Source organism: Cricetulus griseus (genome assembly GCF_003668045.3).
Source record: "Cricetulus griseus strain 17A/GY chromosome 1 unlocalized genomic scaffold, alternate assembly CriGri-PICRH-1.0 chr1_1, whole genome shotgun sequence".
Lineage (NCBI taxonomy): Eukaryota > Metazoa > Chordata > Mammalia > Rodentia > Cricetidae > Cricetulus > Cricetulus griseus.
In genome coordinates this window covers 154,462,239-154,490,058 of record NW_023276807.1, presented here as the reverse complement: position 1 = coordinate 154,490,058, position 27,820 = coordinate 154,462,239, and the positions used below count along the sequence as shown (strand labels likewise).

General features: G+C 39.0%; 1 protein-coding gene across 2 annotated transcripts in view; it reads left to right on the top strand.

Annotated features, from left to right (window-relative positions):
- Positions 1 to 6,300, top strand: part of Adamts3 (ADAM metallopeptidase with thrombospondin type 1 motif 3) — a 201,099-nt gene extending 194,799 nt beyond the window's left edge. For both annotated transcript variants that reach the window (XM_035453248.1, XM_035453249.1), the window contains exon 21: positions 3,275 to 6,300. In XM_035453248.1, coding sequence (XP_035309139.1) covers positions 3,275 to 3,834 — 560 coding nt within the window. In that variant the 3' untranslated portion in view covers positions 3,835 to 6,300. The remainder of the gene's footprint in view (positions 1 to 3,274) is intronic.
- The last annotated feature ends 21,520 nt before the right edge of the window (positions 6,301 to 27,820 follow it).

The following is a 27,820-nucleotide window of genomic DNA, read 5'->3' as shown; positions in this document are numbered from 1 at the left end:
CTATGTGCATTTCTTCCTCCCTATGCCTTGCTTTCTCTGTGGGAATAACATTTTTAACTGAAGTTCCTATAAGGCAGCTGCCATCACTAATCCCTGAGTGTAAGCTAGTTCCAATATCTGAAAAAATCTTAATGAACTCGCCTATGTCAGTCCTCTTCCTGCGAGGCCTTAGCATGGTCTGGCATGCAGTACCAGCATTCTTATAAGCTAGTAGTTTCACAATCAAAGTCTCAACACCTGTGTCTCTAACCTTTTTGGATCATGTCCACACAGGCCTAGAGACAAATTCTGAACTAACTCCCTAGGTCCCAGGCTTATACAGCAATATTCCCTATCAGCCTCTGGGTAAAAATTACCATTGGTCCATACTGGACACAAGCCATCTTGAGTTTCTTGAGCTGTTTGAATGGTATTAGCACATGTATCCTGCTTATGTTCCCCTGAGCCTCTCTCTTTCTGATCCAAGGAAACCTGTAAATTCCTTATCTCCTGTAAGCGATTTCGCTAAAACTTTGTCTCTTAGCTCCTGCTGAATTTTCCCATTGAGTGTTTGCCTCTCTGTATTCCCAGTTTAAAATGAAGGAAGGAGGTGAAGACTCTCCATCTTGATACTTATTAACTCTCTCTTCCTGCTCATCCCAATCATTTGTCCTGTATATTCTTTACCATCCAACCGCCCCTTAGTAGGCATGGAGTTTTCTGCTGTTCATTACATTCCTAGATATCTCCTGCAGTCCTGCATGTATGCAAGGCTACACTTATGTCTTCCCAAGCTCCGGTGCAACTCGAAATGCTGACAGAGTCATGGCGGTGGCTTTTGCGAGTTGGAAGGATCCTTTTAAAACGCTTTAACTCTAAAATTTCCTGTTCTTGCTTTTGCTTTGTTTCAGCTCTCCTAACTATTAAACTATACCCAAGTAAATAAATTATACAATCATCTGACTAACAATTATCTGCCCGATTTCTCTAACTATATACATTTTTACTTTCAAGGCTAACTTCTCTTTACCATCTGACTAATATTCCTGTTTCATATTTACAATTATCTGTATTTTTTCACTCCAGAGTTTAACTCACTATATTTTACTTCTTTATCATATGACTGACATTTTAGTTTCACATATATTTTGTGCACCTTTTCTTACTTTAAGGGTTAAATAACCCGATTTACCTTTTCTCATCAGCTTCTGGCTGATGTCTTCCTATTTATATTACAAATATCTGTTTTCTATTTCTACAATTATATAGTTTTATTCCTGACTTAATGCTGTTCACTCACCACACTCAGCCGCTTCTTCTCTGACCGTTTCAACCATGACAACTATCTCTTCGAAGTGTCCATGCCTCTGCCTTGTCCATTGCTTCTTTGGTGTCCCTTTCTTCGTGGTGTCCATGGCTTCTTCCCCCGTTTTCAGGCCCCACATTGGGCCCCATTTTGTCATGGCCTGGCATGTCTCAGCCCCAAGCCATGGTAGCCATGAGGTTAAGCCTAAGTGGGGGAGCCTGGACTTGGAAACTCCTAGCAACCCAACGGCAATAAAGACCAAATATAGGCATCTTGTCATCTTTAGAAAGCTCTCGGTTCCATGCTGTAAAATTAGAGTCTCTTCTTTATTCAGCATCTTCCTGGCTGTTTCCTAACCATGCTTCCCTGGCCATGAGGCCATTTCTCTCATATAGTCAACCCCTCTGCCAGCTAGCTCCTAACTCTTATCCTTATCTGTCCTCACTTGTCCTGCACACCTAGCCCTCCACCCAGGTGAACGCCTATTCAAATGCTTAGTTCTGTAAAGATGCAAACTAGGAGACATTCCCCACTGAGGCCATGCTATTCAATAGCAAATCAGCTAGCATCCACTATTCAATAGACTGGAGGTCTGGGTTACTGGAATTGCTGTAAATTTCCTAATGGAATTTTCATGGCTCCCGACACATTTGCATTTAAACCTTCCTGTCTATGCCTAGAAAAAAATGATCATGAAGTTTGTTTGTCATCAGTATCTTCCCCTCATCCATACAGAAGCATATTCTTGCCCTAATGAGACTTGGGCTGCCCACATACTCACTTGTAGATCAGTCTCTCATCTGAGGCTTCTCTAATGCAGAGGATGGTTCTGAGTGCTTCCCTTCCTCCACCAGTATCAGGCTAATGGGGTTAGTATGATGGAGACAAAGAATATAAGGCTCTTTCAGCCAGAATCTATAGCCCTAGTCACAATGTCAGAAGCAGTTTGTTTATTTTTAGACAGACATACAGAAACCATTCACAAGTGAAGGTCTCCTAGCTTCTGACCTCAGCAAGCATAAAGCATTCAAATTCTGTATAGCACAGTAGACTGTAGATTTCATGACAGTATCATCCATTACACAACTTGGGATGTGGACATGGAATGACATGTAAAACAAGGAGAGCTCAGTCTGCTGTTGTATGGCAGATTCCTTAATCACACACACACACACACACACATATATGTGTGATTTTAAGTGATGGTATAATTCTTTGCTTTTTAAATGGGTACAGGAACATTTGTATCTACAAATATCCTGGTTTTTATCTGTAAACATAAAGTGCTGACAGTTACAAGAAATCATATATAAACATGTGACTTAGAATATAGTTGGCATATTATAGAGAGATGTTTTGTTTTAAAATAAAGCCTAAGAATTTCTAGTAGTAGAATTCTCTGGTTTGAAAGAAAGTTTTATGTCCTAGCTTAATCAAAGTGGACATTGTTTCTTTTGGTAAAACTTTTAATCAGTTACACTAGGGGTGTTTAATATTTAGCTGTGATTTGAAATTATTATAGAAGCAACTTAATCAGAAAGGCAAACTTGAATATCACACTACTAAAAATGATGTTCCCATCTTCAGAATGAACCCAATTTTCTCCTTCTACAATCACATACATATTTCAATTTCATTTTAAAGACAAAATTCCCCAGTGATCTTGACAGTGTCTGTTGGAGTTAGCACAGTAATGGCCATGCCAAGTGCTTGGTAACACAGGGCATCTTTGTTCAGCCATGTGTGAAGGAATGTGCTTATAATCACAACCCTGTGGAGGCTAACCTGGGCAATGCAGTGAGGTAACTGCCTTTTAAAAAGTAAAAACAAGATATTGCAGTAAGTCCATCCTATTGTTTATATTTTTAATTCAAAGGCTCATGTATTGATTTCTCGTATCACTGGGATTTATTTGCAGTTGTCAGTAATTGTCATTTCTTTCAACCTTTAATGTTTACATATGTGTGGGTTTGTTTTTCTTTTTTGCAGATGAGCCATGTTTAGGCGACAAGTCCATATTCTGTCAAATGGAGGTGCTAGCACGGTACTGCTCTATACCAGGGTATAACAAGTTATGTTGTGAGTCATGTAGCAAGCGCAGTGGCACCCTGCCACCATCGTACCTTCATGAAGCTGCTGAAATCCATAGTGATGCTATCTTCGGTCCTAGTGACCTTCCTAGGTCTTTAGTGATGCCTACACCCTTCCTCCCTTACTACTCAGGGACCCATGCTGAGAAGAAATCCTTGAGTAGCACGTCTTCCATGGCAAATCCAAATGCATATGCTGCTTTCAGAGCCAGCAGCCGACCTAGTGCTAACTTCCCCCAGGAGAAAATCCAACAGGCTGGAAGAAAGATGCTGGTCTCCATACCACCCTCCTCATCCATAAAGACTGATCACTTCCGTTCTGCCTCACCTGTGGCTGCTGCTCCCTCCCCTGATGCAAGTGATTCAATAGGTGCTTCAACCCAGACAAGAACCCCAAAGAAAGATGGAAAGAATATTAGCAAGAGACATCCAGTCAGGTCAGCCACCTCAGAGAGATGAGAAGGCGGACCTGTGGAGCTAGAGATGAAAGGGAAACCCCGGACAGATACCCTCCCTGCATGGTGCATACAGCTTGTTAAAAAGCGGGACCCTCCACACCAGGTTTACTCTTGCCCTCTGTAAATGGAAGGACAGGAAGTGCTGGTTCACTTTTTAGTTGCTTCCATCCATCTCCTGTTCTGCATCACCAAGTTTACCAGAGTCTTTTGGAAGGAAGCACCAAAGACTGTTCTCAGAAGCAAAGAGCCCAGTTACAGTGGCACCTGCCTAGAATCCCAGCATTTGGGAAACTAAGGCAAAGGGATAGCTGCCAGTCCCGGGCTAGCCTGGAATGTCTCTCTCCAAAACATAAAAGAAATGGAAAATAGTTAAATGTCTTGGTTGCTCTCGAAGAAAGGAAAGAGCCTGGAGCTGATTGTGCATATCAGCTGATTACTCATCTGTCTTTTAAAAGTTACAGTAGAAAAATATACACAAACAGGTGCCAGTGGTTTATGCTTCAAGAAAATTTTGGAAATAATTCTTAGAGTTGCATTCCTATTTATCTATATTAGAAATACTGTATGAGCAAATTTGCAACTGTTGTGTAAATACTGTACATTGCAGAAATCAGTATTATTTTAAAAAGATGTCCTCAAATGATTGTTTACTATCTTACATTTCTGGATGTTCTTGGGTGCCTGTCATTGAGTATTGCCTTATGCCACATTCCATGAGTTGATTTCAAAGCAGCATATTTTGAAGAAGTTGGCATTGCAGCTACTGTCACTATAAAGAGGGTTTGCCATGTGTTATCTGTAAACACTGAAGGTGTACAGGTGACCCATTTTATCTACTGACTTCCATTTGTACAACAAAAAGGAACAGGACCAATGTCTTTGTACACACAGGGTGCAGTGGATGAGCTTATATAAGACAAACCCCCACCTTCTTGCCATCATATCAAAGGGTGTCATTGAGACACAGTGTACATTTCAATGATGCCCTGTTCTTGTGCTAACAGTTGCTTGATGTACTGTGATCATCACAGATTTGTTGTGTGTGTTCTTTCCTAGCTGAGAAAAGTATCATCAGGCTGGACTGACACTTGAGTAAGTGCTTTGAAAGCAGGTTCAAGGACATGTCTTTGTCATGGTTGAGATATTTATTTTCTGCATGGTTCATATCTAAATGTTCACAGCCAGAGTGCACCTGACTGCAGTGCCATGCTGGTAGTTCTGTCAGAGACCAACGTGCTCACACAAAGCCAGGAATGCCCCCTCCCACCAGGGAGTGGATGTACAGTACTTGTATATAGGATACAGATCTGAAGATATTTATTTTAAGAGTTGATTTTTTCCTTGATAGTCTTTTTATGTCTTTAATATTGACACTAATATGGATGACATTTTAGTAAACTAGAGAGACATAATTAGAAGTGTGTGCTGTATTCTATGCTGAAAGGACAAATTTAAACCAAGCACACAACCAACTCAAACAACTAAAAGTGAACAGATTCTTACTTAAAAAACAAATTTGGCAGTACTTGATGGAATCCAGGGCCTCACTCAGGCTAAGCAAGCACCCCATCACTGAGTTATATCCATAGCCCCATTTTATATTCTCAATGCAGAATCACCCTAAATTGCCTGGGCAGGTCTTGAACTTATGATCCACCGGCCACCACCCAAGAAGCTAGGATTACAGGCAATGTTTGTGTAAGATATTTTCATTTTTAAGGAGTTGATACAGAGTTGGTTATTTATTCCCTTTCAAGGATGTATAAAATAGTCAGGAATTTATTTAGCTGTTGAATGAAATTGTGAATTAGAAATATTTCTAAACCCAGGCAAGTGTTGCACACCCTGCATTCAGAAGCCGAGGCAGGAAGATTGCTGTGAGTGTGCAGCCAGCCTGGGCTATGTAGCAAGACCCTGTCTCAAACAAGACATATTTTAAGTATGTAATGAGTACTTCCTGAATTGCACTTAAAGACAAAAGTATTATGAGCATGCTTTTTAAGTCATTTTGAAACATGTCTAGAAATTTTAGGGTAATGTAGAGATGCATTCTCCTTTGAAAACACAGAGTGAGCAAGGCCTTTTGCATGGTAACCATCATAAATGAACAGCCTAAGCTATGACTTGATACCTCGAAAGAATTGCTGCTACTCCATGCAAGAATTTTAAATGTCAAGTTAGGTGACTTCCTGATAGTTAACAATCCTTGAGCCTTAACACAGTCTTTCTTGAAAACTTCACCAGAACAAAATTATCTCTAGTTTACTTGGGTGTACACACATCCTGTCCACAGGGAATCTGAAAACAGTCACACATATACACCTCCCATAAGATGTACATATTCCTTCCAGTTTTTACCTATTCGCTTTCTTTTCTACTAAGCTGAAAGTTCCTTTTTATCGAGGTGTACACTACTGATGCTGTTTGTTGTATTGGGAACACATAGCAATAAAAACGTGAAAGAGGAGGCGTGGCCTGACCTTGATTTCCTTGCTAGTGTCTCTGGTGCTTATGGGAAACAACAACCTATACTTTCACTGAAGATACTGGAAGAGTATTCTCTTGGTTTCACCTCAAGATAAACCACAGTTTTAGAGATGGTAAGACACAATGGGGGATGGATGGATTGTATTGAACTCTGCCCATAAACTATGTAAGAGAACAACAAGGCTGACGATGCTAGTAAAGAAATGAGAGCATATCTATATCTATGTATGTGTGTAATGTATATGTGTGTGTATATATATAGGGAGAGAGGGAGACAGACATGTAGATATAGATAATATGAAATCTCAGAGTAGCTGAGATGCCTAGTGGCTCTGGATCATGACTACCTGAGTGTTGGAAGGGATATCACAATGGACTCAGGGCAGCAAGGAGGAACCATGATGAGTGGATGATCTTTCGTTATGTAAAGATAGGACATGGAATACCCATGCCAGGTTGAAGCACAAAACTGACTGACTTGAGTTTAACCTCTACCTGCCACCTCATACCTGAGTTTCAGTTTCCTCAACAATAATACAGACAGCAGAGCTCTGATATCAGTACAGGGCCTCCTAATAGATAGCAAACAGTTGTCTGTCTAATCCCCCTCAGCTTTATTATACAATTGAAGCCCAGCTGTCCTCTAGTGTCTGTGGCTACTTTGGAGTCAGAATTGCTCAGTCTCAAACCAGATGGTTTGGGAAACCTAAAGACTTGATATAATGAACTCAGTTAAAATGCTCTCTCCAGTCATTGATTTTGAAGATTTTTAGCTGCTTCACTCCATTTGCCCTTCCCAAACAATGGTCAAATTAAGCTGCCAGCCAGTGTCATTTCTGCAAAGATGGGTGGTGATGCCTCCACACCATCAGCATGTGTTTCTGATACTTTATTTCATCAAGATACTTTGCAGGACCAACAAAAATCACTCTTGTAGACACACTTTGTATTTTCTTTATGAACAAGCCTTCTAAATTTAAGCTACATAAGGAAAAAATCAATATAAGATTGATAAAAATGGGATAAGCCAGAGATTACCTGCTAAAGAAGTATTTAAGTAAAAGGGTCTACTGAATCCACCTACAATCATAGAATGAAAAAAAAACAATCAGTGTGCACAGGTATTATCAATTAAAACCATTCATTCTCTTTGATCCCAGATGATTTGAGATTATTCAGCCAGAGCTGAAGGCAAACTTTAACACCTCGTTATAATATTGCCTATGATACAATGAAAATGTAATTCACTAAAATGAACTTGAGATCCCTAGATTCCCAGGAAAAAAACGCTACAAATTTCTGTAATTCTATCAGGCACTTTACGAGGAATTGCTTCAGACAGCACCAACTAGCATTGTATATAACTATTGCTTCAAAGCCAAGTGGGTGGTGGCACATGCCTTTAATACTAGCACTTGGGAGGCAGAGGCAGGCTGATTGCTGAGTTTGAGGCCAGCCTGGTCTACAGAGTGGGTTCCAGGACAGCTAGGACGGAAACCCTGTCTCAAAAAGCCAAACAAGCAAAAACTGTTGCTTTGAAACATTAGTATTTTCCAGCCAATTCAGAGTTTCACAGAGGCATCACTCCCTAAGTGATCCAATTCTACAGTCACTGCTAAATAACGGAAGTGCTAATGTAACACCTGCATCCACACAAGACACTCACTATCCTCCCCAATCCCTTCCTCTGCCTGTCTTCTGCCCTAAGCCCATGAAGCTCCAAGAGGCCAGTCCCATCAGCTGCTTCTTAGCCCAAATCCATCTTGGAGTCAAGGGAATTTACTGGGCTCTGATGTGTGCTGGTTCTTAAACATGAGGAACAAAACAGCAAAAATTCCCAACCCCAGCTGTGCTTAGGAGCTCACAGGGGAGGAAGAAATGACCACCTTATATGGGCTGACTACACAACAGGTTAAAAAAGGAGTCAGAAGAGCATGGTGCCTTGTTAGGGATGATAATGGTAGCCTGTGACAATTCTTAAAGGGTGACAGAAATGTATCTGCAAAGATACATGTCGGGGAGAAAGATTCAAGGAGGAAAGAGCTCCCAGCACAGAGTGCAGAGGTGGAGTAGCAGCTGCCAAGTTTAGGCACAGGACCGAGAAAGAGTTCTGGGGAGAGAATGATGGGGGAAGGAAGCCAGTCGAAAGTAACGTAAGATTTGTGGATCAGTGTGGGGATTTGGCTTTGATTTTGAGTTTCTTCACTGTTCTTCATAGGAATGAATGAGCTCAGGATTAACCACAGACAGAATAAGTTTGAAACCTTCTATTCATAACCTGTGCTGTTTCTCTATTAATTTCTCTTAGTTCCCCTATCTATACCATGAATCTAGCTCACTTCTAGAGTGAAATCAAATGAGGTCATTCACCTGAAAATGTGCTAAAACAGACATTATAAATCAACCTGGTTTCATTATTACAGCTTATGTTTTATACTATTGATGAGTCAGAAGAGACTATACCACACCCAGGGAAGGCCCATCTGGCTTCAGCTCCTTTGCCCAGTAACCGTGGCTGGCTCCTCTCTCAAATGATTCCTTGAATAGTTCTCTGTCTACGTGTATAATCTTCCAGGTCTATACTAAATGAAAGATGCAACTACAGGTATCTCTGAGCACCTTAGCTGCAGCATCTCTCAAAGCATAGTTCCCCTCCTTCCTGGAGACAGAGTCCTAACACCTGTGTTTGTGTTCCTTGCGAGGTCTAGCTTCATAGTGACCATGCCATTCTTTTTATTATTGTCTTCGTTTTTAACTCTTGTGCATAATGTGTCAGCTCTCTTGGATGATTGTTTTCCCTTCTAAAATGTCTCCTGAATCTGCTTCCTTCTGTTTGTCATTGTCAATGACTAGTTCACCTCCATTTGGGGGCAGTCTGGGTACCGAGTCGGAGTGGACATTGCACAGAAGGGACTTGTGGGTAGTTATAAGTGAGTCACATCCTGGTGGAAGCCTAAAGCTTCTGGGAGCCTGGAGGGTTGCCCTACAGCCAATTACAAATACCTTTAACACACCCTAAATAAATCTGTCCCTGAAACCCCACCAAACATCTGCTTCCTGAAGTCACTGTGCCACCCAAACCTTTTGTTCCCTCTCTTACAAGGCTCAAATTCTTTTCTTCAGCAAGGAGCTCAATGCACTCTCCTAAGGAAGCCAACCTGTTTTGTTTGGGAGTCTTCAATTCTACCACTAGGAGGCTGTTAACAGTTAAGCCTGTAAAGGCATCATGGTAACTGGCAATAGCATGCTAACAGCAAGGATGCTAGTGAATGACAGATGAAGTATTTACAAGATAAATTTTTCCTCTTCATTAATTAAAAGACGGAGAAAAGTGATGAAGAAATAGTTGGTAAAGCCAGTTTCTGGATTCATAGCACAAAGAGCAAAAATATTCAAGATTGAACACAATGCCTGGCTACATTTTTCTGTAGTTCTCCCTAAATGTGTAGTTTCTGATATTAAAGATAAATTTCTTGTGTTTTATCTGAACACTTCTTGACCTCTGATCCCTTGTTACTATACCATTAGACACACAAGTGACACAAAACATGTAAGAAAGACAGTACATCTCTGGTGACAGGACTGTTAAAGTTTGCCATCAAAACAATATAAAGATCAGAGCCCAATTTTCTCAATTTTTGATACTATTTCCCTTCCAATATGTTAATCTAAAGGGATTGTGGTCTCAGGCACAGATTTGAAACTAGAATTGACATTAAAGACTACTCGTAACTGAAAGTTACAAAAGAGAAACACACATGGATGCTTTATTGAGACCTGTCATGGCAGTTCTTGTGTAATTCCCCTAACTCCAGGCTCTTGCTTACTCTATGGTCTACATTAACTGTCATTGAAAATAACTGGTGCTGAAATGGTTAAAATCTGCTTGTGTTAATAAAAAATAAGTGAAAATATTTATCTCTGCTTAATGTTTGACCTGATTTATCACCTCCTTTTGCAGTCCAGCATTTTAAACCACTTCAGTAGGCCTTGTTTGAAGCTACAGGCACTGTATGGGCACAGCTTGGAGATGCTGATGTGATTGCAGTCTGCCACAAAAAAAGCCAACAGTGCAAGCAGATGGCAAATGAAAGTGGTCAATTCTTAGTGCTTATAATTGTTTTTGCAACTCTATTCTGTGTGCAATAGAAATTTGTCTAAAATAATGTATATTTTGCAAATTTATAAAATCTTATCCTTAAATTGTTGAGCTAGGTGTGATAGTGCATGCTTTTAGTCCCAGCACTGAAGAGGCAAAGGCAAGAAGATCTCTATGTGTTTGAGACCATTCTGGTCTACATTGCAAGTTCTAGTAGAGTTAAGCTATATAATAAAACTTAGACTCCATAAATAAAAATCATCTAGAACGTCAGTGAATCCTGCCTTGATACTGGTGACTGCTAACTGATGCAGGTGGCCATTGCTGAAGAGTGAGATGGCTCAAGGTTAGAGGCACAATTTCTTAAAAGAACCACATCTCTTACTAGGGATACCCAAAGACTCTTGACTTTTCTTATCCAAAGTACACCTAAAGTATCAATCTCTGATGACAAAAACATTCATTATGTTTTCAAACTTAGGAGTGAATATTTTTTGATTAAGTAGTTAAGATTTTCTATAATATTAATATATACATATATACATATATGAAATTAATATATACATATATGTTCATGTATGTATGTATATAAAACAATTTTATATGTAAAATATGTTTAATAGCCATATATTAACAATTTTATATGTAAAAATACATACATGAAAGCCAATAGTTATACCTTGCCAATGAAAAGAGATGTGGACACTACTATAAAGTGACTTCCACTGGAGTTTCATTTATCTTTCTGATTGTAAAATAAGAAATAAGATGTGCTTCCACAAACAGAACCTATGACTCCTCATATTACACAAGTCTGACCACTTGTTTCTATCCCTTTATTAACAATATTTTGCATGGTAGAAAAACTTAGTGATACTACATTGTTACCGGAACTCTCTTTATGACACAAAGTTTTATTTACACTTTGGAAACATCTGATGGAATACCAAAAATAATAAAATTGTATCACAAGTAAGGTAATAATTTAGATATTACAGAACAGTCTTTCCCTAAAATTAAAACTAACAACTCCTCATAAGATTAGAGCCATGAAATCAAATAGCCTAAAGAAAAATTAAAATATAAATTGTTTTAAACATCCAACAGAATATTCTACAAAATACAAATAATTGTATAAACAGAGGACACACATACTCAAATCTGATTAAATAAATTTATCTGTTACCTTCCTTAGGCCATATGATGATCCTGGTTGCTTTAACCTTAGGTCTGATACTCTTACTAGGTTTACATGTCACATGTAAATGTTCTACAAATGGTCATATGTAGAAGACCCTAAGATCCTATGACAATAATGACAGATATATGTAATAAGATCCAGAAGTTTCCTCATTTCTCCTGAAGACTGTTGTACCTCCTACTCAAACACAGTGTTTTCAAACCCTAGGTCTAAGTCTTCCTAACATGGGACATAAAATATTATTTGGCTCAAAATGTGCTGCTTGGGCAACAGGAGATTTTTAGGACTGCTTGCCTGCATTCTGTTTCCATAGTCACCCAGTCAGCAATCTGTGACTTGGTTGAGTTACTTCAAGCACCTGAGCCTCAGAGTTCTTTTATCTGTGAAATTCAACAGCCCATACTTCACAGAAACCATTTAGGAAAAATAAGTTGATAACTCAGAAAAATGCGGTTCTTGGCCAACAGGGAATTGGTGTAGACTGAAGTTCCCAGGGCGACCTGTGTTAGAGATACTGTAAGACTGACAGAGTGACTAGAACTTCCATGGTCATGGGAAACTGGTCACTCTAGTTGTGGAATAGAAGTAGAAGTTAAAAATAATGTAGAAAAGATAAAAAAAGATTCCAAAGGTCACAAAAGGAAATCCATCAGGAATAACTACCTTTCCTCATTTCTGTCTGTTGAATGGGCATTTCATTGATTGAGATGTTCTTTAAGTAACATACAGTTTACATTCATGAAGCTCATCCAGACATTTCATATGCTTCTTCCTTGGGTTTAGGATTTTAACTTAGCTGTGTGGCTGGTACACAGTTGTCATTATCTCCCTTAGGTAAATGACATAGGGCTTACTACTTTGGTTGCCAATTGGAATGTAAAATGAAATAAAAAATAAAAAATGGGGAAAATCTAATAAACTCATTTATAATTAAACAAATTATGCATGAGTTTCTTTCCCTCCCTCTGCCTCTTTCCTTTCTCCCTGCTCTGTCCCTCCCTCTCTCCTGCTGTTCCTGTCTCCCGAGGTCCGTCTCTCCCCTCCCCTTTCCCCTTTTTATGATCCCTTTCCCTAATTAAAAAACAAACAAACTCTCTGCTTCAACCCCGTCTCATGGCGTCTTTCTCTCGAGTGTCACTTTTCTTAAATTACAACAGGTGGAGCTAGAGAATCAACTTGTGGGTATGTTTCAACTATTTTAAAAGCAATCACTTGCCAACCTAGTTTTCTATTTTGTTCTGGAAAAACTCTCCACATAAAAATGTACCCCAGGCTTAATGGGGGAGTAACAGATAGACTCAGGGTTTTACTTGGTAATATATTTTAAAAGTTCTGATGTCTCTACTAATTTTGTTACTGGTCAACAGTGACTGGATCTATGTGCAATGTTCATTCTCAGAAAAAACTTAATCCCCACCCCTCCCCCACCTTGCTTTCCATTCCCCAACATCAGGGGGAAGTAAACTATGCCTTTGGTCCTAAGCAAAATTTTATTCTAGTAAAGGTAAGGCACTATGTAAACTGTGGTTCCAACAGAGTTTGCCAAGCTAGGCTGGTGAATCCATTCCATCTATCCTATCAGCCTTCCTTCTTTTTTGTTTAAAGATGACATAAATCGGCAAATCTGAGAAAAAACTATGTCTAGATCCAGGCACCAGTATGCTTATGCATTTAAAACTTCTGCAGCCACCAAGAATACTGATGATATTCAATCATATAATTGAAGAAAATAGATACATATTTCCATGTAACAGAAATGAAGTAAACACCAATTCTAGCCCAGCAGGAAATAGTGATTGACTGGGCATTAAGTATTAAAATATTCATTCAGCCGGGCATTGGTGGCGCATGCCTTTAATCCCAGCACTCGGGAGACAGAGGCAGGTGGATCTCTGTGAGTTGGAGGCCAGCCTGGTTTCCAGAGCAAGTGCCAGGATAGGCTCCAAAGCTACACAGAGAAACCCTGTCTTGAAACCCCCCCCCAAAAAAAAGTAAAATATTCAGTTAGTAGCAATGATTCACATATTTTAACAAGTTTTACTTGAAGTAGCTCAGGGTGCTTTCTGTATATGTTTATTAGATTATTATAGTATTTTTATTAGCAAATTACTTTTTTTCTTTAAATAGATATAATTGAATCAAGCTGCTTCTACAGTGGGCAATGATAGTAAGATTGTGTTGGTCACTGATTTGGTTTCTACTCTTGCTAGCTTTATACTTCTCAGTGAGAGATATCTCCCCAAGTGTGAGGCAGCAGCCTGTGAAGCCTTTCAGATATGTGTTTATGAATAGGATACCACCACTTTGACAGGCTATATCTCAGTGGCCCTCGGGGATAAACACTGATCTGTTTTCCATTTTTTGTTCTGATTTTAATTGAGAAGCATTGGGATAATGCAGCCTGGACCTTGGGTTTTCCCAGACTCGGGCTCCTCCTGAATCACCACTTGCTGGGTATATAAGTCTGCTTAAGTGCTTCATCCATGTGAGATAAAATTTACCTCTTGGGGTTGTTGTGAGGCCTAATTAGCATGCTGTATGCATGCCGAGAGAAGCAGTTGCATTTGTTACTAATAGTAGTTCCTATTACTCTTCTGGGGGGGGGAGGGTAGAACACTTTGGAAACAAGGAAAAATTAAGCAGATTCCAGAGTAAATCAGGGATTTAAGGTACTTGTGTCTCTGTTGGTGGTTTGAACACCTTTCTTTTTCTTTCTTTTTCCAGCTGAATTCCTCCTCTTCCTTTCTTCATATCCAGTGTTTGGAACTTGCTTTTTGCCTTGCTTTAAACTCAGAGTTGGAGGACTAGAGTGAACATTTATGTGTCTACTATTTTAATTCTGCCACAAGCTTCCAAAAACAAGGACCTTCTGTAGTAATTAGAAATTTATCTTGCCTTGAAAGTGGTTCTTAATGTAAACTCAGGCACACTTTTAATTTAAGCCAAATATGCTCACTTTGTATGGATATATATATATATATATTATATATATATATATATATATAATATATATATTATGTATATGTATATATAGCTAACCTGCAGCTTGTTATAAATAGAAATAAGATTATGAATTTTAGTAAAAATACCACTCAAGAAGTAAGCCATCACGGCAGGTAACATTTATGAAGTTTAAATCACACACAGGCTACGGGGGGAGTCTTTTTCATGCACTGCTTAAGCATCATGGCTCTTGTGAGGGGGACACCATGATTATTGCATATTTACACACAAGGTCGGTGGAATTTGAACTGGAAGTAACTTTCTTACTGTCAGACAATGGGAGTTAGATTAGAAAAGGGTAGAGCTGGTGGCCTGACTGCACCTTACTCCATGGTCCCCCTCCCCTTAATCCCTAAGTACATTCTCCTTGTGACTCTGCCTTCAGTGACAGCCACTGTATTCACTGCACTGGTCTGCAGACAGGTGCCTCACAGTCATGTACCTTTGAGGCAAATCATGAACTTGAACCTTAATGAGTGAGTGCCTACTTACGTGATAGACATTTGGGATATTATCTCTCACACGTAGCTTTACTGTTAATTATGGGATGTGTTTACCATATGGCTGCTTCACCTTTCTTCTTCCTAATGAATCTGATTATCTTAAATGCTGATTAATATTTATCTGACATTTGAGGCTTTCTTTCTCTGAACTATTCCTGTCCTTGTTCATTTTATTGCTGTTTCCATATCTTCCGAAAGCTATGAAAAAGTCTCTCTTCTATGTTAGACCATGTGTCTGCTGACCTAGTACTAACAGTTTCAATTTAGATAGCAGAGTAAACACTCATCAGTTCTAAGTGTATTTCTTCATTGTCATCTGCATGTTAAAATTATACATTCACTTGACATAAACTATTGAATTTGATGTAATCAAATACCACATTTTAACAAATGCTTTCTACCACATCCTTCTTTAATGATATTAGAAATACCACAGATGCCAGACATTTTTCTTTCTCATTCAGATCATCTATCCCAGAAGTGTGTATGTTACAAATAACATGAAATGATAGCTATCTTCTTCTGTCTCTCTGTCTCTTGTCTCTCCCGTCCCTCCCTCTTTCTCTTCATCCTTCCCTCCCTTCATCTCTCTCTTTACATATTACTAAAGAGTTTTCATATTACCAATTATTTTTTCTCCTTTGGTAGTCAGGATTGCCTTGATCTTATAGCGATGTATTATACAATCAAAGAGCTATTTCTGTGTTGTTTATAAGCCACCTTCATATTTTTTATCTTAGTAAAATGACTCATCTCTTGTCTTTGCTATTGTTTTGTATACTAATAATTATAGTATGTATATTTAATTTAACTTTAAAAAATCCAGAAGAGCCACACATACTAGTATGTGACTGTAATTCTAATACTGAAGCTGAGGCAGAAGGACTGCCATAAGTTTAAAGCTAGCCTGAGCTACATAACCAGATAGGTTGTCAGTGGATATAAAGCAATACAGCCTAATAAAACAAATTAGAATTTTTAAAAAATCTAGGTAAATTTATTGTTTTGGGCATACAAAATTAGCTTATCAAATTAATATAAGATATAAAAATGAAGCTATTACTGTGTCATATTATTACAATGTGAATTGCTGTCATTTATAAAAATAGTGTTATCTTCCCATTTCTTTTGAAATTTTCTGTGCCCTTTTCCTTTAATTCCAAAGCAAAGTGACACCATCTTCATATGCTCAATGTTTGGAGAAAATTATAAATATAGATAATCAAAATGTTAATACACAAGAGGAAAAACAGGAACCAGGATATGCTCCTGCTCCTAGAGACATTGTCACATGACACCGTCATTGCTGAAAGCAACCTGGAGCTCTCAGTAAACTCACACATGCAAGTTGACCCAATGTGCCACTTCTAGAAAAACTAATGCACAATCAGACTTAACAAGCACAGGGAGGTTCGGTCCACTCTAGCTCAGGCAAATGAGGAGCCAAGTAGGAACGACAGATCTATAGGTGTAGCCTCACTTATGTAAACCAGAAAACTACTCATAGAAAACAGTAACTATTTTAGGTATTGTTTGGAGCTGTGTGTGAAGTGCCTAAGGGAGATTAGAGATTATGAAAGGAAACAAAAGTAAGAATCAGAGCTTGTGTGGATTACTGATAATTATATTACACAGTCATTCCATTTTTTGTGTGTCAAAACTAAAGATGAAATTTTAGCTGGTTGTTAACCTACTGGAGTAAATAGAAGTCAGGTTAGTCATTATGGAGTAAGAGCATGGAAGCAGAGACACCTGTTACTCCTCTATTGTTAATTCTTACCACTGTAACTGTGGACAGGATTGTACTTTGCAAAGATATTTCAGTGTCTGACTGTTGGTGCACTAATATTTCACTCTAGTCACTGCTGATAGGCTCACAGGAAAACTATATGAGTACATTATGGGTGTGTGAGCTCTCAATGTCAATAAAGCACATCTTTCTCGAGCCACCCCAGTGCCCAGATACTTCCTGGCCTCATCACAACTAGCTAAGGTCTCGTGGTGTCTTTTGCAGATATGGTAACTCAAGCTGCTTTACTGTATTTTTTTAATATATTATCTGAAGGAAAAACATAGCCTGAATGCATATTAATAGAAATAAAATCAGTATGATAAGACAAAAGCTTCTATCACTTCCTACTAGCTACTATTGTCCCTCCCTCCTTAGGATCCTTTGATGCCATGTGACACTCTATCAGAGCAAAAAAATAAATTCATGTGCTTACCTGAACCTAAGTGGAGTGTATCCATTCTCGTACACATTTTATTCATACACACACAGATCCCACAGATAAGCCTGCATAGCCCCAAAGCCAGAGTCATGCCCCTGCTATTTGCTGAGTTTTAATCTGTAGAACATTGCTCAATTCCTAACACAGACCTAGTTCACATCAAGTAACTGGGATGAGGTCAGTTATCTACAATACCTTCAGTTACATTATTTTATATCATATAATTATATAATTCTCTTTTATAATAACCTTAATTGCCTTAAAATTATAATATCTATAATACAGTTATATATAATACCTTCATACAATACAGTGTTATATCTGAACTTGCATTTAGGTTTTCAATGTCATACTGCAGACTATAAAATGTTATAATCACCATTAGTTAAAGTTAATCAAAGACAGTTCATGTTGCCAAATATTTTTTTCTTTGACTAAGGCCAATAACAATCTGGGGATTCTTTGATGCATTATGAAATCTTTTTTGGTTTTTTTTTGTTTTGTTTGGTTTGGTTTGGTTTTTTGAGACAGGGTTTCTCTGTGGCTTTGGAGGCCGTCCTGGAACTTACTCTGTAGACCAGGCTGGTCTCAAACTCACAAAGATCCACCTGCCTCTGCCTCGCAAGTGCTAGGACTAAAGGCGTGTGCCATCACCACCCTGCACACTGTGACAATCAATGAAAGAAAAAAATATTTAGTGTGCTTACCTGAGCCTAGGAGGAATTCATTCATGACAACAAATGGCATCACATCTGTTTGATGTCCTCCATGAGACTTCATACTATCAAAACAAGGAGAAAAGTGTGGTGAGCTATTGAAGGAACCAAAAGAAAAATCTACCCATAGAAGATGATTTATAGAATTACCATCCCTTGACTTGCTGAGTCATGGACTTCATTCTCTAATATCTAGAACCTGCTAATGTTAAACACAATACTCCTTTATTGGGGATTTTGAAGTGGAAAGGAAGAGATTCCGTTCACACAGAAATTGGAATAGAAGAGGGTGAGCAAGATGGCTCAGTGGATAAAGGTACTTGCTATCTAAACCGTATTCATCCTATACATAATCTCCACATAAATAAGTAAACATAAATTTAAAAAGAAATTATACTAGACAAAGCCACAGAACTAAACAATTCTTAAAATATGTGGTAGGTACAGGTTTTGAAGAGAAATATTTTGTAGACATAGTCAAGCTCTCTGATTCAACATGTAGCTGTAAAAATACTAAATAATAAGTGAATCAGTAAGCAGGCAAAAATGGGATTTAATTGGGGAGGGGGAGAGATGAAACACAAAAGGAAAAAGGGAGGATAGAAAAATTAAACTATAGATGTTTGAAACATCCATAAGGAATCATATTACTTTATTTACATAAATTACATAGAATACATGTAAGTGTGTGTATATACATTTACATATAGAATTTAAATGAAGGTACGATATTTGGACTGACAGTATTCCTTCCCCAAGATCCATAGACTAACTAAAACCCTAATACCAAGCCTGAGAAACCCTCTTTTGAATTGTTGGTTAGGGGAGTCCAAGAGACTCCCAGAACAATACAGGTTATTGTTATTGCCCTTGGTTGCCTTCCAGAAGTTGAATAAGTCCTATTGAAGACACCATGCACTTTGAACACAGGGCTTGGAGGATCTGGGCTGGATCTGACCTGAAAGCCTCCTTCCTGAGAACTAGCATTCACAGTGCCAAGAAGATGCTATGCAAGCTACCAATATATTGTTTATGACCTAATAAAGCCTTCCTGAAGACCAGAATGCAAAGGTAGCCATAACCATAGAGGGCAGTCAGTGGTAGTACACACCTTTAATCCCAGAAGCCACATTAGTTAGCCATAGAGGCTGGGCAGTGGTTGTATAGGCTTTTAATCCCAGTGCTAGAGAGGTATATAAGACAGGAGCTCAGGGTCTCATGAAGCATTCAGTCTCAGGATTTATAGATACAGGATCAGCATTCAGTCTCCAGCCATGCTGAGGGACAGGATCACCCCAGCCTTGGTAGAGGTAAGAACTAGTAGCCAGTTGTTTTGCTTTTCTGATCTTCAGCTTCAACGCCAGTATCTGTCTCTGGGTCTATATTAATTATACTACAAGGAGTAAGAAACCACTATTTCTACCTGGGCATGATGCCTATGAACCACAAGAATAATCAGCATGACAAGATATCCCTAAGATTTCAACAGTGTCAGTCATCTCTTGTTGGTAATCAATAGCTGTCCATTTGAGACCCACTCAACAAGAAGACAATCATGCCAGGTACTGGAAACTTAGCCAACCACTAGAAGCTAGTAAGTTCAAAGACCATTAGAAGAGAACCTACAATCACTTCACTAAACCAGCGATATTCAAGATACTTATCCTTATACCCAGAGCTAAGTGTAGTTCTCATCCATCAAAGATTCTTTATGCATCAGGCAGAGGATAACACAGAAAAACAACTAGTGAAAATGTAGAGAACAGCCATCATGGGGTGCACATTCCCAGTGGATACATCTACAACACAGCCTTGACACCTAAGGCTCAGGGAACATTGTGGAAGAGTGGGTGGGAAGATTTTAAGTGCCAGATGAGATTGTGCAAATCTGCTGTGAGATTGTGCATCCTAGAATGTCATGGAAGTTTCATCTGTGGTCCCTCAATTTGGCTGCCTACACAAAATCTGAACAAGGACAACACATTAATAGGCATGTGGGCATGGAAGAGGGAAATTTCATGGGTCCCCATCCCTAGATAAAGACTAAAGAAACATAAGGAATTCTGGGTGTGGGGATTAGTCTTCCTTGGGGATGTGCCCCTTAATTGGTTATCCCATACCAAGTGGTCAACCCTAAAATCATATTCATACAATCAACACTAAATGGATTCACCAGGTCATAATTATATATTTATTCATACTATATTTATGTAACAGTAACAAGGAAAATGCAGCAAGAGGGGTGCATGAAAGGGCTGGAGAAAGGAAAAAGTGATACATTTTAATTTAGAAAAACTAAGGAGATGATTTATAGAGGACATAAATAGCCAATAAATACATTAAAGTGTCCAACTTCTTTTAGTCCTTAGGAAAACACAGCTCCAAACTATATTGATATTCCATCTCACAATGTCAGAAATGTCATCAAGAAAATGAAATACAAGGAAATGTTGGTGAGGATTCATTGAGAGGGAATATTTACATAATATTGGCAGGTATGTAGTCAGTGCATAAAAATCAGTATGGTGATTCTGCCCCAAACAAAACCACAATTGCAATATGATCCATCCATATCACTACTCAGTACAGATTCAAGAGAATATAAGTCAGGATATATCACAGATAGCTGTGTAATCATGTTTATTATAGTATCAGTTACAATGGCTAAATACATGAATCAGCCTAAGTGCCAGCCCATGGATGAATAAGTAAAGAAAATTTGATGAGTATATTCAGTGTCATATTATTCAGCCACAAAGAATTAAATTATGTCATTTTCAGAAAAATGGATGGAATTGTAGATCATATTAGGTGACATAACTAGACTTAGATAAGTGTTATGTATTTTCATTATATATTAACTGTAGAAAAATGTGAAAGTAAAAAGATTGAAAGGAGGTATGAGAATGTAGTGGGTAAATATGTATAAATTCAATATATGTATGAATGAATATGTTACAGTATATGTTAATTGAAAAAAAGGAAATCCTCTTAGAAGTACTAGTTCATGGGGACCAGAGAAATGGCTCACTGGGTAAGAACACTTCCTGCTCTATCTGAGGACCCAAGTTCTGTGACCCAGCATCCATATAAGGAGGCTCAAAACATCTGTAACTCTAGCTTCAGAGTATCCAATGCCCTTTTTCCTGACTTCTATGCCTCTCTCTCTCTCTCTCTCTCTCTCTCTCTCTCTCTCTCTCTCTCTCTCTCTCACACACACACACTCACACACACACACACACACTCATGGTGGCATATATTCACACAAGCACACATGTGTCTATATAAATACAAATCTTTAAAAGAGAATCAGTAGTTCATAAGGGAATTATAATTTGCATCATACAGATAAAAGGAGAAGAATATAAGACTACTCTATACAGACAAGTAAGTATAGCTTGAGGGAAGAGATATATATGGCTTGTATGAAATAATGAAACCTAATACTTCCTATTGTTTTCTTAAACAAGAGTAGACAAAGTATTTGTTGTTGGGGCCCATGGAAGTTGTTCTGTTTTGTCTTAAAGTCAGAGTTCAGACCTGTCGTTGTTCTTTAAAGGTTAAAGGCCTAAGACCTACAGGTCTAAGGTGTAGTTACTGAAGGATGTTTGGCTTAAAGTGTGGATTTCTCAATCAGATAACAGAATACTTGATCTAAGGTTAACTAGATGTCTTAATCCTCGAGGCTGGATAACAAGAGGTTTGATCTAAGGTGTGGCTACTAAATGTTGTGAGAATTAAGGAAGTACTTATGCCTGTTTGTTCCTTGTATCATGGTAAAGAAGTCTTTTGCCTTTTCCCCACCTCTGGGTTGGGGAATATAAGAACTTTGAGCAATAAACTTAAGGCAGGTCCCAGTATTCACTGGATGCCTTCCGGACTCTATCTTCTTTCTCTAGCCTGTTTCTTTCCTCAGTCTACACTCCCCGTCTGTCAGGTATGAACCAGACAAGTCAGCTGGATATGACAATTTATCTAATATCAAATAATGCTACTTGGTTTTCACAAAGAAAACAAATAGATAAATAAGTCCCAACTCTGGATAGCCACTTTATGCCCAAGGAAACTAAGTCCTATTAAAAAGATCATATCTTCACACTCTCAGGCCTAGTTTCAGCCATGCAACCTACATAACAACCAAGCCAAGTTCCCCAAACTCCTACCTGAATCCTCACCACACTCTTGGGCCTTGCTCTTATCATGGAGGTTGAACCCAGAGACACAACTATGAGTCATATTTGAAGTCCTTCTTAACTGCCACTGAATTAGAAGCTTAGCATTGTGTCTTGGTCCCTATGTCTAACACAGGTGATTTGGGAGGCTCTCAAAGACTGAGATACTGGGAATATTATGGGAGAATAGCAGTACTTTTATGTAAGTTTAAGGAACTTAGGAGCAAGAAGCAATATATATGATGTAGTACAGGGGCTAAAATAGCAGTGAATGAGATGAAGAAGCCAGAGACCTTTGATTCCTTCAACAGATCTGGAAAGAAAAAATGATTGGCTGTAGCTATTATAGTTGAACTCAATATTCGGTAGACAGGGCAAATATGGCTATTAGTGAAGGGCCATGAAGTAAGTAATTTCTCAAACATTTATCCAGAAAGTCCCCAGTAAGTGGATGGCACGTGACTAAGTGATTAAAAAAGAAAACCAAAAACACAGGACAAACAAACAAAAACACAGCCTTTAAATGGTCCTAACATTTTCTTTCTAAAAACATGATTAACATTTGGGAGCATGTGTTATACAGGAAATTCTTTCTAAATGAAAATATTAAATGTGAGCACTTGTTAACAAAATGCACATTGAAGAAAAGAAAAAAAATACACACTGAACATCTATCATATGTATATATAATTGATACTCTTTTAAGTTTCTAAGTAAATAAAATAGTCCTTTTTACGTGGACATGAAAGACCTCAGAAGAGGTACTTTCGTAGAAGGAGACCCGCACCCAGGAATCAGCGAGACCACGGACTTGGATGCAAAACCACAAGAGTTTTTATTAGAGACACGGGTACCCGGGGAGACTTAGCTTCTGTGTGGCTAAGCGCCCCGAGCCAAGGGAGAGAGGTCCTTATATAGCAAAAAGCACAGTGCAGAAGCGAAAAGCATAGTTACAGGGATTCTATTGGACAATTTAATGAGGTACAGAGCATTTTCTCAAGGTTTGATAATTAGGCGAGGCGGCCTTGGCTCTATCTCATCTTGGGTACAACAGACTCGGCAGTTCCTCCCTCCTCGACCAGATGGCTGACCTTGGGATGGAGCGTTCCCATCGGGCGGGAGCGCGGTGCCAGGCGGGGCAGGCCGGGGGCGCGAGCTCCACCGGGGTGAAGGCTTGGGAGGGAGCTGGTGGCCGAGCGTGCGGCGGCGGGGGAAGTGGAGGCCGGCGGAGGTGGGGATCGCCGCGCGCCCCGCCAGCCGCCGACGGGAGGAGGAGGCAAACTTAAGAGAGGGCTCAGGGGCGGGGGCCTTTCAGACATATGGACATATCTCCTACGAGGAAGGAGGAGGAGGAAGGTGGCAGAGGCTACCCATCAATGCCAGGTATCTTCTCCAAGCATCTCGACCCTATCTTAAGATAGGGTCTCTCAATTTAGATTGACTGCACTGGCTGACCAGTGAGTCCCGATGATCTACTCTGGCAGCCTTCTCCCCAGCACTGGGCATAAACTAGCCCAGAAAATGCCTGGCATTTTCTAAAATTTCATTCTTTCATTTAAATTAGAAACAAGCTTGTTTTACATGTCAATCCCAGTTCCCTCTCCTTCCCTCCATCCTCCCCAACCCCGCACCAACCCTCTATTCCTTCCCCTTTCTGCTCCTTAGGGAGGGTGAGGCCTTCCATGGGGATCTTTAAAGTCTGTCACCTCATTTGGAGCAGGGCCTAGACCCTCCCCTATGTGTCTAGGCTGAGAGAGTATCCCTCTATGTGGAATGAGCTCCCAGAGTTTATTTGTGTAGTAGGGATAAATACTGATCCACTACTAGAGGACCCACAGATTGCCCAGGTCTCCTAACTGACACCCAGGTTCAGGGGGTCTGGATCAGTCCTATGCTGGTTTCCCAGCTATCAGTCTGGGGTCTTTATGTTGATGGTGGGGATCAAACTTAGCTCTCCATGCATACCCAAAGCACAATTCTTACAGAGCCACTTCCTCAGTCCTGCTTTAGTAGTAAATGTAACAAACAAAATTTTCTGAATCTAAGAATCATATCCTTTGTCTTCAAAATAAGGAGTGTTTGCAAAGGTAAAATTACAGACTGGAAATTCTGAAAAGGCTGCTGTAGTACTAAGCCAATTTTTTAAAAAATTCCTCCTTCGTCTTAAAAGAAAAAGAAATCTAAATTCTTATGACTCTATAGAGGAGTGCAGCCCAGTTCAGTTCAAGGTTGCCCGCTTCTCTGTTACTAGCTGTTTTCTCTAGGTCCTGCTTTCAAGATTAATAGGAAAAAGAGCCAAATGGGAAAATCTTTCTCTATCCAAACAGCTGGATTAGAGGAATAGCATCCAATAAGATGACTGAGAGTTTTATTGATCTAGTTTTTCATATTAAAATTTAGGTGAGTCAGTCAGAAGACTACAGTGTGTAAGGAATTATGTTAACTAACAACTACAATTTCAAAGAAAATGTGAAAAATTCTGAGTGATCAGCAGAATTGGTCAGTTCTACCACAAAAGACCCTCATAGTCCATGGATTTTGTTTCTTCATACTTATCTCTCTTTAGCCCTATGGTCAAAGCTCATGGCGGGGGGTGGGTTGTGGTCATTCAAGGACAAAACAGTGAAAACTTTGAGTCACTGGAATCACACTGCCAACAAACAAGGTGACATGCTGCCTCTTGTTTCCGCTCTCCTAATACAAACCAATGGCATTTCTGGGGTCTTTGTAGTGGTGTTACCTTTACATTTTTGCAGCCGCCAAAGGCCAATATGGTAAAGGTGGGCTCCACCTTCAAGGGTAGAACCAGTAAGTCAATGGGATATTGCCTCCTCCTTTCTCCCTTTATTTCCTGGCTACTATGAAATGAGGAATATTCTGTAGTAGCCACTCTCACAAGGCAGTGTTGCCTTGCCACATGCCCTACAATGATAGGGCAGCCATTGACTGAAATCTCCACAATTGTGAGACAAAATAATGCCTTTTTCTTGAAGCTGATGTTAGACAATTTGTTTCTGCAAATGCAAAAGTAAGTGCAAAGAGCTTTGGTGACACTTCCAGGAAAAAAAAAAAAGGCATATATAAGATAAGAGTTATAGTGCTAAAGTCATGAAATTAGTGCTGCTGGGTCAGCAACATATTTATAAATATCGCAATTGTAAATAAAAGCATATGTTATACATTGCTTGGCTGATGAAAATGTGATCATCAGAAGCTTACAGCAACCTAAGCTTATAATTCTCCTAGAATCATCAGTTTGGTACTCACTATTAGACAGTGCCCAGACATATACACACATACATACATCTAAATAAGAATTTAAATGTTAGAGCTAACCTATAATGGGAGCAATAATATCCTTCCTAGACACCACAGGAAGGATATTCCTTATTCTTACCAAATAAGAAACCAAGTGTCAGGAATGGATTACCTCTTTGGGTTTTATTGACAAGTGAAATCCCATAGTCCTTGATATATTTCAGGCTATTGCCAATGCTCCTGGTTGCCCTCCAGAACTTGACACTAAGACCATCTTGTTGAAGATACCACACACTTCAGTGATATAAGATAGAGAAATCAAGCTGTTATTGCCCTTGAAACTTTCATCCTGCTAGCTAGCTTTCATAGCGCTGGAAGGTGCTATGCTATACCCAGCTGTGAACTCTGTAAGTTATATCAATGAACACCTGGCTAGACATGCCCACTAATGCAAACATGACAGATGCTGGGGGAGTAACCCACTACTTCCTTCTTGGATTTAGAGCCTACTCCACAAATAGAAACCCAGAAATGACATCATATTATGGAATAAGAACCTGTGGTTGAACAGATCATAGACCCTAGGGGTGAACCACTACAATTACATGTTAAATGAACAGTCCCAATTTGCTTTCTCTTGATGTGATAAAACCACCAAAAGCACCTTAGGTAGGAAAGCGTTTATTTGGTTTACATGTCCCAAACATAGACCATCATTAAAAGAAGTTAGGGCAGGAACCCAGAGGCAGGAATTAGAGTCCAAAGAATAATGCTATGGACCTGCTTGCTCTCAAGTAGTTGGCTCAGCCTGCTGAGCTGTCCCACAGCATTATTTAAGAAAATGTCCCATAGACTTGCCTACTATGTCCCATAGGCTACTATGCTGGAGACATTTCCTTCGGAGATTATTTTCTTTCCAGATGACCCTAGCTTGTGACATGGTGACAGAAAAACTAATCAGCACATGGACAGTATTAAATAAATTGCAAATGATTTAAACTTACACCATAAATTAGCACATTTGTCAATCCTCATTAGAAAAGCTTCTGCAGTAACCACAGAGACACACAACTAGTCAATGTGCAGAGAGTAAGCCTACAGAATGCTCATCCCTGCCTCTTTCTTCTTCTAATGAAAGAAAGGAAGAAATGTTTAGAGGAAAACTGCCGTTTGGTAGCCCAGCTGGTTTTATGTTTTGTATATATAAATAGTTTTCAAAAAAGGCTCTGTCTTAGTTTTGTATTGCTGTGAAGAGACACCATGACCACAGCAACTCTTATAAAGGAAAACATTTAATTGGGCTGGCTTACAGTTTCCAAGGTTTAGTCCATTATCATCATGGAGGGGAGCTTGGCCCAGTGCAAGCAGATGTGGTGCTGGAGTGGCTGAGCAGCAACAGGAATCAACTGACTGTCACACCAACTGAAGCTTGAGAAAAAGATCTAAAAGCCTGCCCTCACAGTGACACACTTCTTCCAACAAGACCACACCTACTCCAACCAAACCAAAAGTGGGCCCAAAAGTGGGGCCCACTTTTTTTTTCTTTTTCAATCCAGGATAGTCTCCATACCCTTTGTGTGCTTTGGTTTTTGTTTTCTTTTGATTTTTTTTAATGTTGCTTTTCTGTTGCTTGTTTTGAGTTTTTTATTTGTTTGTTTAAATTTTGAAATCAAGGGAGCTTGATGTTGGGTGCCTAGGAAGATGGGGAGGATCTGGAAGGAGTTAAGAGAGGGAAAAGATCAGCACTCAGGAGGCAGAGACAGGCAGATCTCTGTGAGTTCAAAGTCAGCTTTGTCTAGAGAATGAGTTCCAGGACAGCCAACCAAAGCTACACAGAGAAACCCTGTGTCAAAAAAAGAAAAAAGAAAAAGAGTGAAAGAGATGGGAAAGAATGTGAACAAAATACATGGTGTGAAAAATAAACTAGAAAAAATTCAATTAAAAATTAATGAAAACAGAAATAAACAGTTCTCAGAAGAGATTTTAAAAGCGGAGAACATTTAATCTCTGTACCTTATTTTGTTATACAATAAACTATAAGTCCTAGTCAACAGAATTAAAAATCATGAAAGGGTAATGGTTTTGATTATAATTTTGTTTAAAATTGATGAAATTTACAAATACAAGTTTTCGAAACAAATTAAAAGAAAATATTAAAATAAATTGGAAATTAGTAAGAAAATTTTAGGAACTTTCAGATTTAAAGACAGACTAGTCTAGATTATCCAAGTTAAATCCAAATCTAGTCACTCTTAGTCCTGCATTCTCATCTACTCTTCTCCAGCCTAGTTTATTTGTGATCAACTAGAGTAAAATT